Here is a 16,024-nt window from a genome sequence, read left to right on the forward strand (position 1 = left end):
TCTTTACAAGTGCGATATATTGCTATACTTTAAATTGAGCATCCGCCCTCGTTTAGATCTTATTGGCTAGTCCGTGCGATTTTTGGAAAACAGACACCATGAGGAACGTAGCATATGAGAACAATGGCCTCTAACAAAATTTGTTGTCGACACTCAGTACGCTTCGCCATTTCATACCATACCATATATCAATATTGTAATAGATGGTACCGATATAGGGTCTGATACGAAGATGGTAAACCTTGGTCTCCGACATAGCCTGCCATTTTTGATGGGTTAGCTGGGCAAGATGGAGCCCATGAGCATACGGCTTTGTAGGATATTAACATGGAGAACCACAAAGCCTCTTGCTTCTAGCGCTATCCCTTTGGAAAACTTTGTTTGAAGCATGGGGCATTGTAACTCTTGGTTTGTATCGGTATTAGGTTCACAACAATATGATGTTTTATGTTTTTGAAATTTCAACCCTTAATAACCGCAGCTGGTTTAAACTGATATATTATTGATGGAGATTTTCTAATCTTTTTTTTTCAATTTTAAACACATATTTTAATTATTATATTCTAACCTAATGTCTTAAAAAATAGTGATAATTTTGATTTGGGTTTTTTGTATGGATACCCTTCTAAATATTGGATTTTACGTGAATACCCTTCCAAAATTGATATTTGCATGTATACCCTTGTAAAATACTTGTTTTGCTATTCTATCTGTTTTTATTCTTATTTTTGCATATATACCCATGCTATCTAACGCCGTTAAAAAATTAACGATTTTAAATTAAAATGACCAAAATACCCTTAATGGGTAGACGTGCAAATAGAAATTCTTATAAGGGTATACAAGCAAATAGTAACTTTATAAGGATATTCATACAATTTTCTATATTTAGAAGGGTATTTACGTAAAAAAATTCTAGTAGATGGAAAGAATTTAGATACATTAATTAATGTGATAGCCTTTATAATCCTGTATTTATTAGTAAATGTATTTGGTCCTATGACCAAAGGTTTGTTTTTTTATCATGAATATAACAAAAATATACAATAGGATTTGCAAATTGGCTGTATCTAGATTTACCTCTATCAATTGATCTGATGATGGGATTAATATCATAAGGGGAGTAGGGTTCAAGCATCGAAGGATGGCAACAAGCATAGGTTCACAGGATCCAAAGGAACCTCGGCCCATCAGGATTCTCTCTCGTTCTATTACACTATTGGTCTGGTGTCTCGGCAGCTGGGTATTCGTGCAAATACCAATTTTCAAAGGGTATTCGTGCAAAATCTGATATTTAGAAGGGTATCTATGCAAAAAACCCTTCTGATTTTACTAAAACTTTTGATGGTTAAATGTTATGGTTTTGATAAATATCTGCGAAGATCCGAGTTCGAACATCTTGACCTTTCCATGTCTTTACCAACTTACTATTCAACCGAGATCTCAGTTGATCTTGGTGCCACCTATCCATTTAGATTGCTAAGATGTCAAAGTTTTAAGAACCTTGTTCTAAATTATTGTTTTTTTCTTCTTTTGCTTGCTAATTATCTGGATTCATCTTGCTTCATTTATTGTAGATGACCCTATAAAAGATTTAGCCTATATGTCTGGACCTTTCTTTTATATACTTCTTGATTGGCATGAAAACAAGATCTTTAAAACATAAAACCTGAATTTTTGTTCCCAATCAAACTCTTTTAGACCTAAAACCTAAAACCCCTTTCTAAACCTGAATTTGCAATCTTGCATCCACAAGTTAGCTGTTTGGACTTCTACGTCAATGGCCAGCTGAGGAGAAATTACCAATTTAAAGTTAAGCTCACTGTTAGCAACTTAGCACTTTTGTCTTGCTTGGTGTTTGGAAATGGTTGCATTAGTTTGATTGGTAGCCTTGATGAGGAAGTCAAAAGATATAACATTTGGTTGTTATAGAATGAATTAAGGTGGTGAAGCTCTCATGTACTGTCATCAGGTAGTTCCTAATATCCAATACGTCAATGGATAGTATAATAGGACTTGGAATTGCTTCGTTTACAAATTAAATTCAAATGAATACATCTAGTTAGCAGCACTGCATTGTCATGATGGATGGTCTCGTAATTATTTTAGTTGGTAATTTTGTACTCGTTTTCTTGTCATCCTTCCTGGATTTGGAAGCATATAAACTTTTGAGTCAAGGTATATCTTTCATTATGATCGCGCAATTGGCCCACTCTTTTGTCTAGAGGTAGATTGTTTTTTTTGTTGATTCTGTACTTAAGAGGGGAAAAAAAAATAAGGGAGAGTTGAAGACAGAAAATTTTAGACTTGGAATTGCACTCAAGATTTTAAATACTATGGAATAAAGCTGTTTCGATTTTTTTATAAAACGGAATGCACCATCATCTCGTCCTGTTCCGACATTTGGAATAGAGAATGTCCAAAGATGTACCGATTAGGATGTTTGGATAATAGCAGGATGGTCCTGTCCTGATACTTAGGACGATACCCTATTCCAGTGTCCTGCAGAATATTCCGTCGGGACTTGAGTCTTTAATCGCACTAACGATATTTGGTTCCCGGTTCTACTTGGATGTGTCTATGAAGAAAGATAAGCTTAGAAAATGTACTATAATGACACAGTTCATGTTTTGAGGGTTCTATGATCTATCATAGAATGGCATGATGCTAAGTAATAGGGCTGGCCAATGCCCAGAACCTCAAGAACAAGCAACAATAATGAGAAAGAAACAAAATTAAGGGAGAATAAATTTGAAGAGAGTGGACTAAAAATTTTACTAATAAAAAAAAAATAACAAAACTCATGTTCAATATCAAAACATGCCTCACAATACTTTCTCCACGATAACCATGGAAATTATGAACTGTTCCCTAACTCACAAAAAAAGAAGCAAGACACAAATCCTCTTTGGACTCCAACAGGCATTCCATACTCAAGCTACTCACAATGCCTCACCACTCTCATATTCTTAAAGACCAAATACAAAACCACTCGGACTCGGTCACCAATTCTAGTCACCAAACAATTTCAGGAACTATTATTTCTTTTTCAATCTGAAGGCTGTACAGTCATATAGTACACAAATGCTACTCATGGTAAGGAATGCCCTAACTAAACCCACAAGTAATTAGATGCACAGTTTAACATATATCCTAATATAATTAAGATTCACAATTGACATGATAACCAACTCAACTGCAATAAAAATCCCAATAGGACCAGGACAAACCATTGTTTGATGCAACCTTAGTAGTTTGATGGTTGAGGTGTCTCCTTCATGTCAAAACAATAACCTACCCTCCTTCCACAACAAGCCACAAAAGAGATGAAACCATTCAACTTGCATTATTGGAAGGTCATTAATTGAGTGTACCTTAGACTCCACTTAAACAATGGAATTTTAGGACAGCAGTTGGACCACAAGGTGCTGCCAATGCGAAAACCCTTTAATTTACAATAACTCGATTGTTCCAAACGAGTGCAAGATTGATGATTCTGATATTTGCTAAGATGAGAGAAAGAATTTTTTTTTTTTTTTTGTGTATCATAACATTTATAATGGACTTGTATATATGAAGCCAAACTTCAAAAGTACATCTCTTCTGTGCCAAAACATTTCTTTAGCATAATAATCACCGTTAGTTCCATAAATTAATGAGTACTAGCATAATAAGCATGAATTTCTAAAAATCTCTAATTGACTAAAGAGCTCTTATATTAATAATTTGACAAACAATATTGCTGAATAATATATTTTTATTCGGTCCTTCTTATCAAAAGCACAAGAATTTTGTCAAAACAGAAGCTTGTAGTCAATATTATATGAGCAATATATTATTTTTGTGAGTTTCATTTCTATAAAAGAATATAATGGCTATGTTACTGTTGTTGTACCACTTGTTGCCAATATATAGAAAAGTCCCTTTCCTCTATAATTTTAAGTAAAGGTCCCTCTTTCAAAATGCCCCGCGCCATGGTCAAACACTGGATTACTTACAACTAGAAACGGCTGCATTGCTAAATGAACGGCCCAGATCAAGTGGCAATATCTGGGACAGGACAGTATCTACATGGGGTATTCCCTCCCAAGCACCGCCCCCTAACTCAAGCGAAGCATCTAAAACCTTACAGTGGGCCCCACTCCGCTTTTTTTTTTAAACTCCGCTTCACATGCTCGCCACCGCCGTCCATAAAAGTTTAAGAAGCCGAACCACGTGCTCCCCCCCCCCCCGCGGGGACATCAAATTTACCCCAAATCTAACCCCAGTAAGACAAAGGCAGTTGGTCCCTTTTGTCTTTATAGGCTCGTTCCAGCCGCACAAAACTGTCCCGGAGGAATACCTGCACTCAACTGGATAGGATAACCGCATCAGCTGACCGCTCTCCGTTCAGAAAATTGTCGGTGACGGTGAAAACAGTGCGCATGGGAAGCGGAGTCCGGTCCCCGTTCATCTTTCATGGAGCCAACTTTTGATAAGGCCGTTAATTCACAATAACGGAGCCCCTCCAAAATTTTTACGATGGTTATGGCATTTTTTAGTTTTCATTTCTCATCAAGTTTACTTATTTTTAGGTGATTTAGAGATTTAAATCTAGAAACATAATTTTATTTATAAAATAAATAAAGGAGCAAGAGGTCTCCAAAGTTGTTGCATAACAGCTGTTATCTCAAACGTTGCGGGGTGGAGTCTGATCACCTCCCATGCTTCTTGGACTAAAAGACACCCCTTCCTCCTCTGTTTCCCTTCTCCTCTTGGAGCCCCTCTATATAGATTCCAAGCTTTGTGTACCAACCTATTCCACCCTCGGGTAAGAAGGCATTATAGTATTTATATGGTGGTGCTGGGAGGTATTCTCTTCTTATATTGCCCCTAAAGGCCTCACCTTTCTCTCTATTCTCCTTCTGTTTCTCTCTGAAGGCCTCTGGGAGATGGGTGGAGCTCTTCTGCGGCTCCTGGGCTTCTGCTTCTGGGCATTTCTATGGCTCTCCAGCTTCGTCGCAGTGGACGCTGTTGGGGCTTCTCCGCCTGCTGGGGCCAGCAAGGGGACCGCCGTCGTCGATGGGACAACTGCCATTGCGGTCACTGACGATGACTTCGTTTGCGCTACGCTGGATTGGTGGCCGCCGGAGAAGTGTGATTACGGGACTTGTAGCTGGGGCCTCGCATCCGTGCTCAATCTGGTAAAAAGTTTGGTTTTTTTGGCTTAGTGCTGTTATATTTTGCAATGTGGAGCTCGTCAAAATCTGAACTTTTATTCATATGGATTTTCTCAGAATTGTTTTTTTTTTTTTTGTGTGTGGGGGGGGGGGGGGGGGGGGGGGGGGGGGGTTCAGTTTGGTAGCAATGCTCAATTTGGTCAAAAGTTCGGATGTTTGCTCTGTATTGTATTATAATTTGTAATGTGGAGCTTGTCAAAAACTGACCTTTTTCTTTTTTGGTCGAATTTGGCAATTGTTTGTATTGTTTCTAGATTTTTTTTTCTTAGCATTGTCTATGTAAAAATTTATATTTTTGTCAGTATTTGGCAATGGTTTTCTATGATTTGGAGCTTAATTAAAATGAAGAATTTATATTTTTGCCTCTATTTGGAGAGTTTTTTTTGTCTATGTGTTGTTTCCAGATTGTTTCCCTTTTTTCATTTCGAGTGAAAACTATTTGTAGTTTTCATTAATATGCTAATTTTATTTGTTTCACTCTTCTTGATATCATAGGTTTGTTGAATGGAAATTGAAAATGAGGATCGAGTACTTCTGATAAAGTTCACTCCATCATCATTTATATTTCCTCATAATGTCTAAATCCTGTGAGGTCCCATTTTACATTTTGAAGATGGTTTCCTTGACATGGTTTCTGATATTAGTAGTAGTATATAGTCTTAAGAAAAAAACGATCTTCTTCTTCTTCTTCCTCTGAAAAGAAATGAAGGGCTATTTGGTTTACTATGCTTCGTTCCCTTCTATAATTCAATTGTTTATTTGGTGTGTTCATTTGTCCATCTCATGTTAGTGTGTGTGATCCAGACTTTTTTTTTTTCAAAACAAATATTACTTTCTGAATGTGAAGGTAAAATGATTGAAAATGGTGATTGACACAGGTGTTTCATTTTTTCCTTCCTGCAGAATCTTTCCAACAAGATTTTATTGAATGCTGTTAAAGGTAAGTGCTTTCCTAGTATTTTATTTTAAAAAATTAATCTATGCCTATGCTTTTAATATCAAATGGCCAATCTAGTTTTTTTTTTTTTCCTCTGAACTAATTTTTGTGACTGTTGCTGGAAATTGGACCCGGGGGCCGCCGCGAAGCCGGGGAAGGAGGGGCTCCGCCGCAGGGACGGTGGGCGACCGCGCGCCGGCTGCTGACGTCCTCCGGAAGGGGTGGAGCTCCGCCTCAGAAGCGGTGGTCGACGGTGCGCCGGCGGGGTGGTGTCCTCCTGGGGGGCGCAGGTCCTGCAAGAAAACCGGTGGCCGGGCTCCCCGGCGCCGGCCCTCCGATGCTTAAGTCAGAGGGGGCAGATATGTGGAGAGAGCGGGGGAGAGAGTATGTGGAGAAGACAGTGTCAATATGTGGATAAGGTGAAGGAGATTGATGTCATCAATGGTGTCTGTGCTGTTTACTTCTATCTTCTCTCCTCTTTTTCGGTCCCTCTTTCGGGGTTTTCCGGTCCTTCCGTCCCCCTTCTCTTTCCCCCCAGGTTCCCTTTTATAGTGGGATTTTGTGTTACCTGGGAGGTGACGGGGAATTTGTCCCTTTCCGTCATAATTGGGCACGATTTGGCCCATTAATGGCGTAGTGGAGAACGGGACCGAATCAGACCGGAACCAGGGAGTTGTCACGGTCGATCGGACCCGTTGGAGTGGTTGAACCGTCAGCCGTAGTGGGCCTGGGATTCGTGGATGGTAAGTGCATTTATTACTGAATGAACCGGCGGTCAGGAAGAGCCATACGCTCTGATGGTTCAGTGATCCGGAGATCGTTTTGAGCCGTGTTCATTAAATAACTGAGTGCATCGGAGACTTGAGGAGGTCTCGTGCATTAATGACATGTCGTGCCGAATACCCGCGAAGATCTTATGCCTTGATGGCTTGGAGATGGCGGCAGGTTGAACATTTGGTTGAGGCGTGGGCTCGGCAGGGGTGCCGAGCCGAGCTGTCGCCCAATAGGGCGCCCTGTGGCGGGGTCGGCGCCCTTTGGGCGAGCACCTTCTAGCCGAGCGCCTCTATTTGGCGCTGTCTCTGGTCGGCGCTTTCTAGTTCGAGCGCTTCTCTGGTCGGCGTCCTCTGGTCGGCTCTTCTAGCCGAGCAGCTTTACTTGGTTATTTTGGTTGGGCGCCTCTTCTTGGCGCTCTCTCTGGTCGGCGCTCCTTAGTCGAGCGCCTTCTGGTCGGTGCCCTTTGGCCGAGCGCCTTTTCGGTCGGCGCTCTTTAGTCGAGCGCCTCCGTGGCGGTATGACTTGGGGTTTTTTCCCCAACACTACCCCCCGACTTCCGAGTTCCAGTTGGCTACCAGCTGGAGCGCGGGAAGTAGCTTTGGTTGGGTCATTTCGATTTCCAAAAATTTTAATTTACTGCGCATTTTGAATTATCGGAAGCTTCGAGGTGCCTTTAATAGGCGGCGTCTCTTGTTTTCCGAAAAGTCTCATTATTGGGACACTTTTTGCGAAGCATCCTTGCGTCGTGGGCTCATGATGGGGCCGCACGATCTTCGATTGCAGACGCCTTTCCGCACGATCCGATGGGGCGCTTCGACGTTCGAAGCGCTGGCCCTAATTAAATGCGTCGTTCTGTCTTTTAGACCGACACGCGTCGCCATCCAAACAGGATACAGCGTCTCTCGCTGATCCGGGCCGTTGGGGAGGTCTATTTAAACTCTCCCCCGGCCTTCTGTCCTCTTTCTATTGCTTCCTGCTTCCAGCTTTTCTTTCTTCTAGTCTTCCTCAGACCGAAGTTCCTTTTCTCCGGCATCTTCCCCAGGTTGTCCTTTTTTTCTTTTTTAATCCCTTTCTTCCTCTACAATGGGTTCTCTCCCCAGTGAAGTCGTATCCACCAGGAGCACCCTGGAGGTCGAAATGACCGAAGAGTGGTTTTCCCTCTTCAGGGGTTCCGTTTGGAACCCGCCAGGCGAAGGGATCGGGTAATCGATCCTCCGGTAGGCCGGATTGGAGTGCACCTGGAGTCACTCTGGGCCGGCCTTCGATTTCCTCTTCACAGCTTCGTGAATGAGCTGCTAACCGTATGCCGGTTGGTTCCGGCGCAGCTCACTCCGAATGCCTGGAGGACAGTGATGGGCTTCCTGTCACTGTGTTTACTGCAGGGGATTCCGACCTCTGTTAACGTTTTCCGACGACTTTTTATTTTTAAGTCGAATCCGGGAGACGGAGAGTGGCTTTACATCGCCCTTCGGGCGGGTCGGCCACTCTTTCATGGTGCCCCCTCGTCCATTCATGGCTGGAAGGAGAAGTTCTTCTTCCTTGGCTCTGAACGGTCCTGGGGGTTTGACCCCAGGTGGGGGCCAGCCCAGCTTAAGTCCATCAACAGGCCTCCCCAGCTTTCTCCGCATGAGCAGGAGACCCTCGATACCATCCGCAGCCTTGGGGACGGGATTTTGCTGAACGGCCTCATTAGTGAGGACGCTCTGGTGAACGTGGGCCTGAGCTCGGCACGTCCTCAGGGTAAGGATAGTTAAACAGCTTTTTATTTCCTTGTTGTTCTAATGTTCTAATTTTGTTTATCTTTGCAGACATCGCAAAGATGGTGACGAAAAGCGAAGTCCTCTACGCCCGCTTCCAGAAGAGGGCAGCCGAGCTCTCGGGCGAGCCTACCGAGCCGAGGAAGAAGCAAAAGGTCTCGGCGACCTCGACTCCCTCGGCGGCAGCAGTGGCCGAGGCGGGTCCTTCCCGCCCCGCGCATCCCGAGGCGGGCCCTTCTCGCCCCGCTTACTCCGGGGCGGGTCCTTCTCAGCCCGCGCGCCCCGAAGCTGGTCAGAGGGAGGGCGCGGATTCCAGGGGCTCGGGCTCCAGGGCAGCCTCGGTGGTGCCCCCATGCCCGGCGCCCGTGCAAAGTCCTAGTCGGCGGGACGCTTCAGTCGCCGACCAGGGGAGGAGTTCCGCGGGTCCCGTGCTTGCACGCCCCGCCATAGTTGTGCGGCGGTCAGATCGGCCGCTCGTCCGACCCCAGCCCCCTAGCTCCGAGCCGGGGAGCAGTCAGGGAGCCTCGGGGTCGGTTCTACCTAGGCCAGCCGATGCTGGCCTTCTGGGTCCATCAAGCTCGGAGGAACGGGTGCCCTTTGCGCCCACCTGGTCGGTGTTCGAGGGCGATTCAGCCCTCGAGTAGCGCGCGAAGTATTTCGGCTCGCGCTGCTCCCGGCCGACCGGGCCATGATGCAGTCCATGAGCTATAATGCTTTCATGGACTTCACCCGCTGCAACGCCGTCCGGGTAAGTAAAATTTTCCTCCTGTGTAATTTGTATAGATTTTTTTTCCTAGTGGCGCCTTATGTTTTTCTTTTCGTCTCTTTTACAGCATTTGCACGAGACGGAAATGCTGATGCACCTAGTCCAAGAATACCTGGAGAAGGCCCGGAGGTGCCAGCGCGGGTTTGACGAGGCCCAGGCGAGGTACTTAGCCGCCGAGGCGAAGTACCAAGCCGCCGAGGCCGAGCGTCAGGTGCTCCAGGAAAAAGTTGGAGCATCCGAGGAGGGAGTCCGAGCTCTTACCGCAGAGCTCGAGGAAGAGAAGGGGGCGCACGCATTGGCGAGGTCCGAGCTGCGCGCCGCAGAAAGTCGCCTGGCGAAGGCCGAGCAGGCGCTGGCCTCCCGCGGGCAGGAGGTAGAGAGTGCCCGCGCTCGCCACTTAGAGCTCGAGCGGGGGCTAAAGGACCTCGAGCGGAAGGCCACCTATCATGAGGCCCGGGAGCTCGAGGCTCGAGAGCAGGCCCAGAACGCGGTGAGGCTCTTCCGCGAGTCGGAGGAGTTTCGCGACCTCCTAGAAGAGGAGGGCGTGAATGGGCTGATCCAAGGCTTCCGGGATTTTCGCAACCAACTGCGGCGGCTCCTCCCGGATTTTGACGTGAACCTGCTCCAACCGGGAGCAGGGGTCGAGAGGCCGGCTGTGGAGGCAGAAACTCCGGGGACCGAGGCGGCCGTAGCCGTCCCCGAAGTGACCGAGGTCGCCTCCGAGGCTACTCCTATCGCTGCCGAGGCCACTGAAGAGGTCCCGGCTGCTAAGCCAACCACTCCTGGCACTGCCGAAGCCGAAGTGGTCGAGCTCGAATCTTAGTGTAATTTTTGCTTTATTTGGTTTAAGTCGGGATGGCCCCCCATACTTGTAAGGGCCAAACCCGAATTTTTGTACTTTGCCTACGGGCCTTTTGAAATGAATATACTTTTTTGGAAACTTGTCTATTGTAGTCCAAGTTTCTCTGCTCGGGTCCGTTTTAGGTTCCGAGGATATGGGCTCTAGGGCCTCAGCTTTTACCCGCCACAGGGTTTTAGGTTTGGCTTGCCGAGCTCCGCTGCTCGGTCCTTCGACCACCGGCATAACGCTTATGCTAAGAGGAATTTGGGCTCGGAGAGTCTTTCCGAGCTTAGTCCAGGATTCGACCGAGCCCTAAGGCGGTCTCTAGGACTTAAAATTTTAGCGAAGTTAGTGAACTTTGGGTCCGAGCCTCGAGTTATCGGGGCGGACCGAATTTTTTCCCAACAATTGGGTTGAATACTTGTCAGCTCGTGACAAGGATTCACCATAGTATAATAGTTTGGTGTCGTGAGCATTCTTTCGCCGAGGCGATTGAAAATGCTCTTCTGCTCGGAGTCCATTCTTTGAGGACGTCAGCAGAGATCCGAGGACAATAGATAACGTAAAAACATTAATGTAGAAGCACAAATGGGTACCTTGTACCGTGTGCGTCCATGCGCCGAGGCGACTGAAGACGCTCCTTTGCTCGGAGTCCGTTCCTCGAGGACGTCGGCAGAGAGAAATCCAAGAATGAAATAATGTAAAGACATTAAGTAAATGGGTACCTGGTACCAAGTGCGTCCCTGCGCCGAGGCGACTGAAGACGCTCCTCTGCTCGGAGTCCGTTCCTCGAGGACGTTGGCAGAGAGAAATCCAAGAATGAAATAATGTAAAGACATTAAGTAAATGGGTACCTGGTACCAAGTGCGTCCCTGCGCCGAGGCGACTGAAGACGCTCCTCTGCTCGGAGTCTGTTCCTCGAGGACGTTGGCAGAGAGAAATTCAAGAATGAAATAATGTAAAGACATTAAGTAAATGGGTACCTGGTACCAAGTGCGTCCCTGCGCCGAGGCGACTGAAGACGCTCCTCTGCTCGAAGTCCGTTCCTCGAGGACGTTGGCAGAGAGAAATCCAAGAATGAAATAATGTAAAGACATTAAGTAAATGGGTACCTGGTACCAAGTGCGTCCCTGCGCCGAGGCGACTGAAGACGCTCCTCTGCTCGGAGTCCGTTCCTCGAGGACGTCGGCAGAGAGAAATCCAAGAATGAAATAATGTAAAGACATTAAGTAAATGGGTACCTGGTACCAAGTGCGTCCCTGCGCCGAGGCGACTGAAGACGCTCCTCTGCTCGGAGTCCCTTCCTCTAGCGCCAACTGTTGCTGGAAATTGGACCCGGGGGCCACCGCGAAGCCGGAGAAGGAGGGGCTCCGCCGCAGGGACGGTGGGCGACCGCGCGCCGGCTGCTGACGTCCTCCGGAAGGGGTGGAGCTCCGCCTCAGAAGCGGTGGTCGACGGTGCGCCGGCGGGGTGGTGTCCTCCTGGGGGGCGCAGGTCCTGCAAGAAAACCGGTGGCCGGGCTCCCCGGCGCCGGCCCTCCGATGCTTAAGTCAGAGGGGGCAGATATGTGGAGAGAGCGGGGGAGAGAGTATGTGGAGAAGACAGTGTCAATATGTGGATAAGGTGAAGGAGATTGATGTCATCAATGGTGTCTGTGCTGTTTACTTCTATCTTCTCTCCTCTTTTTCGGTCCCTCTTTCGGGGTTTTCCGGTCCTTCCGTCCCCCTTCTCTTTCTCCCCAGGTTCCCTTTTATAGTGGGATTTTGTGTTACCTGGGAGGTGACGGGAAATTTGTCCCTTTCCGTCATAATTGGGCACGATTTGGCCCATTAATGGCGTAGTGGAGAACGAGACCGAATCAGACCGGAACCAGGGAGTTGTCACGGTCGATCGGACCCGTTGGAGTGGTTGAACCATCAGCCGTAGTGGGTCTGGGGTTCGTGGATGGTAAGTGCATTTATTACTGAATGAACCGGCGGTCATGAAGAGCCATACGCTCTGATGGTTCAGTGATCCGGAGATCGTCTTGAGCCGTGTTCATTAAATGACTGAGTGCATCGGAGACTTGAGGAGGTCTCGTGCATTAATGACATGTCGTGCCGAATACCCGCGAAGATCTTATGCCTTGATGGCTTGGAGATGGCGGCAGGTTGAACATTTGGTTGAGGCGTCGGCTCGGCAGGGGTGCCGAGCCGAGCTGGTCGCCCAATAGGGCGCCCTGTGGCGGGGTCGGCGCCCTTTGGGCGAGCACCTTCTAGCCGAGCGCCTCTATTTGGCGCTGTCTCTGGTCGGCGCTTTCTAGTTCGAGCGCTTCTCTGGTCGGCGTCCTCTGGTCGGCTCTTCTAGCCGAGCAGCTTTACTTGGTTATTTTGGTTGGGCGCCTCTTCTTGGCGCTCTCTCTGGTCGGCGCTCCTTAGTCGAGCGCCTTCTCGTCGGTGCCCTTTAGCCGAGCGCCTTTTCGGTCGGCGCTCTTTAGTCGAGCGCCTCCGTGGCGGTATGACTTGGGGTTTTTCCCCCAACAGTGACCTTTCAGAATTTTCTCCATTGAAACTCCGCATTGGGGGCTCCTTGCAAGATAAGGTCATATATGGCGTGGATCCTCAACAGCCATGTACTCCTTTTGTTAAGAAAAAATCTGAGATGTTTGGTTTTTCTCAAGGCTGCCTACCCATGCATAGATGGGATGAACTCAATGGTTTCTTCAAAAAAGCCGGGTACTTTGATTATTTAAACTTCCTATAAATGCCTCATGGACTAGTTTTTCCCTTGATCCCACTAGAAAAATTCTGTTAGGATAGTATGCTTTCATAATGAATGCTTTCGTGGTAGGCGTATCCTGCATTTCTCATTGCTCTCTTCATAAATTCTGTCTAATCCGATGCATTCTTGCTTCAGAGCTGTAATCATTTTTGGGCTGAATGCCCTTAATGGAAGGGTTCATTTGCCGGGTGGTTCTTTAGGAGGACCCTGGAACTCCACCAACGCTGCATCTTTTATTCACTACACTGTCAATAAGGGTTACACTATCCATGGTTGGGAGCTTGGTAAGAGTCATGTCCCATTTAGATTCCTCACTTCATAAAGATTTTGCTCAATAGAGATAGTACTGAAGTTAGAATAAACAATGACAAAAGATTAACAAACAGCTGATCTAATTCAATGGGATGTTAAAAATCTTTTATATTTAATTTACATCGATTTCTGTTAAGATAAGGATGCGTATGAATTTTTGCTTCTAACTAATATCATCCGGATGCACAACCAAAACCGGTTTCAGCCTGGGGAAGAGATGGTGATCTCCAAGCTATGGATCACTGCCGCGTGTCGTCTCCGAGACGAGGGATGAGAAGGAATCTTTTTTGGTCCCTGTATCCGTTTATGCGATATAAGTATTTCAGTTGGATGCTTGCCCACGCTGGGCCCTTTCTTGACCCCTTAGAAAAAGAAATGGGACCCACCCACAAGTTTTACCTATTTTTGACTATTTTTTATATCCACCACTAATGCTAGGAATGAGAGCTTAGTACTGAAGTAGGGTGACATTTCGGCTAAGATCCATGGGCTCATCTCATAGGCAAATATATATATATATATATATAGACTAATGGAACAGCAGATTGAGTGGCTTCATATGTGATCAACTATTTTAAAAATATTTTGCGGATGAAAGAGATCTATCTAGTGCACTCCAAAATTTATTATTTTTTAATTTTTTTACTGTATAATATATCCATACACCATAATATATATATATATATATTATTGTAATAAGTTTAGTAATAGAGGAGGGAGGGACATTTTAGTAATAGGATTAGGCATCCGGCCCCGCATTTAATCGACGCTCACGCGTTTTGAACCTGAGCCACTTCGGTGAAATCTTAGCCCCATTCCAACTGTGCTATCATCTTAGGGCTCGTTTGGTTCGCGGAAAGTATTTTCCCTCCTAGGAATATAATTCCTGGAAATCAGATTCCTAGGAAGAGGATACCTAGGAAAGTACTTTTGGCATGTTTGGTTAACCATGGGAAAGTGACAAATTTCCAAAGTGCTTATGTTTGGTTGACCATCCACTTTCTTAGGAAAGTTATGTATAATTCCTATTATGCCCTTAATAAAAAATAGGTTTTTAATGCCTCTTTAATGCTTCTTTAATTCTGAAGGGTCTTTTTGGAAAAAAATAAAAAAAGAGTGATTCCCACCTCATGGGAAAGTAACTTTTTCATGTTTCTCATGGGAAAGACTTTTCCATGAAATGTGGGAATCATATTCCCATGGGAATACAACTTTTCTATCTCTCTCCTTTGAAAATAGGTTCTTTTTGGAAAAAAATAAAAAAGGAGTGATTCCCACCTCATGGGAAAGTAACTTTCCCATGTTTCTCATGGGAAAGACTTTCCTATGAAATGTGGGAATCATATTCCCATGGGAATACAATTTTTCTATCTCTCTCGTTTGAAAACTCCAACCAAACAAGAGGTATTTCATTACTTTTCCGTTGACCACACTTTCCCCCCTCCTTTTCCTGCGAACCGAACGAGCCCTTAATCATAAATAATATTTTCTGGCTAGTTTTGTTGGGTGATGTTATGGATTATATCACGTACAGATAGACAGCCATTTCTGATAATATATCACATAACTGGATTATTATTACTTTCTAAAAAGGCATGTGAAGCAATTACAGCACACATGGATCATTATTCATGAGGACAAGTGCATATTTCGAATCTTGAACTCATGGAGTCTGGTAAAGGTTTCCTGCAGGGGGGTTGCAGTCGGCCACGCATTCCGCTCGCGTATTATAACAACGTGACCCGCGTCCATGGGCTGGGCAGCAGTAGCAGGGACGCCCAGAAATGCAAACGTCAATATAGCACGGCTCTGGGCCTTGACCTATCCAAAAGACGTTCAAGGTTAGAAACTATATTAGCCTAGTTTGGCCATAATTTAAAATTGACGATCAAATATTATGATACAAAGATTTAAAACTAGTAAAGAAATACAAGTTGCAAGAACAGGATTTAGCTTTTTCTACACCAAAAAAATCATAACTGTGTTTTTAATGAATGAATACTGGTTAAGGTACTATTTTCTTTCAGTGTTGCCAGTCTTCTTCATCTTTTCTCACGAAAAGAGATAGACACTGTTGGGGGAAAACCCAAGTCATGCCGTCTCAGAAGCGCCCGACCAAAGAGCGCCGACCAGAGAGGCGCTCGACCAAAGAGCGCCGACCAGAGAGGCGCCCGACCAAAGAGCGCCGACCAGAAGCAATCCCGCCACAGGACACTCCGCTAGGCGACCAGCTCGGCTCGGCACCCGTGCCAGGCCCATGCCTTAGCCGAATACCCAATTTCCGTCTAACCCTTTAAAGGATCTGACAACTAAATACATGACTCCACTACAACCTGCCACCATCCCTAAGCCATCAAGGCACGAGATCTCCGCAGGTATTCGGCACGGCCTATCATCAATGCATGAGACCCCCTCAGGCCTCTGATGCACTCAGTCATTAAATGAACACGGCTCAAGATTATCTCCGGATCACTGAACCATCAAAGCGTATGGCTCTCCCTGACCGCCGGTTCACTCAGCAATTAATGCACTTACCATCTACGAACCCCAGGCCCACCACGGCCGGCGGTTCAACCACCCCAATGGGTCCGATCAACCGCGACAACTCCCTGACTCCGGTCTGATCCAGCCTTATTCTCCACTACGCCATTAATGAGC

At 46.0% G+C, this 16,024-nt stretch overlaps 1 protein-coding gene across 5 annotated transcripts; it reads left to right on the forward strand.

Annotated features, from left to right (window-relative positions):
- Positions 1-4,490: 4,490 nt before the first annotated feature.
- On the forward strand, positions 4,491-16,000 carry LOC120104588 (heparanase-like protein 3). 5 transcript variants are annotated; one of them, XM_039115987.2, is made up of 6 exons: positions 4,491-4,810; positions 4,921-5,183; positions 6,123-6,159; positions 12,828-13,008; positions 13,190-13,338; positions 15,048-16,000. In XM_039115987.2, exons 2-6 carry the CDS (start codon positions 4,932-4,934, stop codon positions 15,227-15,229), a joined length of 801 nt encoding a protein of 266 aa, XP_038971915.2. In that variant the 5' UTR covers positions 4,491-4,810; positions 4,921-4,931; the 3' UTR covers positions 15,230-16,000. The 5 variants fall into 5 exon arrangements, with proteins under 5 accessions (XP_038971915.2, XP_038971916.2, XP_088562427.1 ...); XM_039115988.2 differs by lacking the exon at positions 4,491-4,810 and having other exon boundaries at positions 4,817-5,183; positions 6,098-6,159; XM_088706301.1 differs by lacking the exon at positions 4,491-4,810 and having other exon boundaries at positions 4,817-5,183.
- Positions 16,001-16,024: the final 24 nt, after the last annotated feature.

Source organism: Phoenix dactylifera, chromosome 11 (assembly GCF_051530095.1).
Source record: "Phoenix dactylifera cultivar Ajwa chromosome 11, Ajwa_hap1_PhDact_Kaust_v1.1, whole genome shotgun sequence".
In the NCBI taxonomy this organism is placed as follows: domain Eukaryota; kingdom Viridiplantae; phylum Streptophyta; class Magnoliopsida; order Arecales; family Arecaceae; genus Phoenix; species Phoenix dactylifera.

Coding starts and splice junctions, on each gene's coding strand:
- LOC120104588 (XM_088706300.1), top strand. CDS start 9,376: ATGATGCAGTCCATGAGCTATAATGCTTTCATGGACTTCACCCGCTGC. Junction 9,436..9,520: donor CCCGCTGCAACGCCGTCCGG/GTAAGTAAAATT, acceptor TCTCTTTTACAG/CATTTGCACGAGACGGAAAT.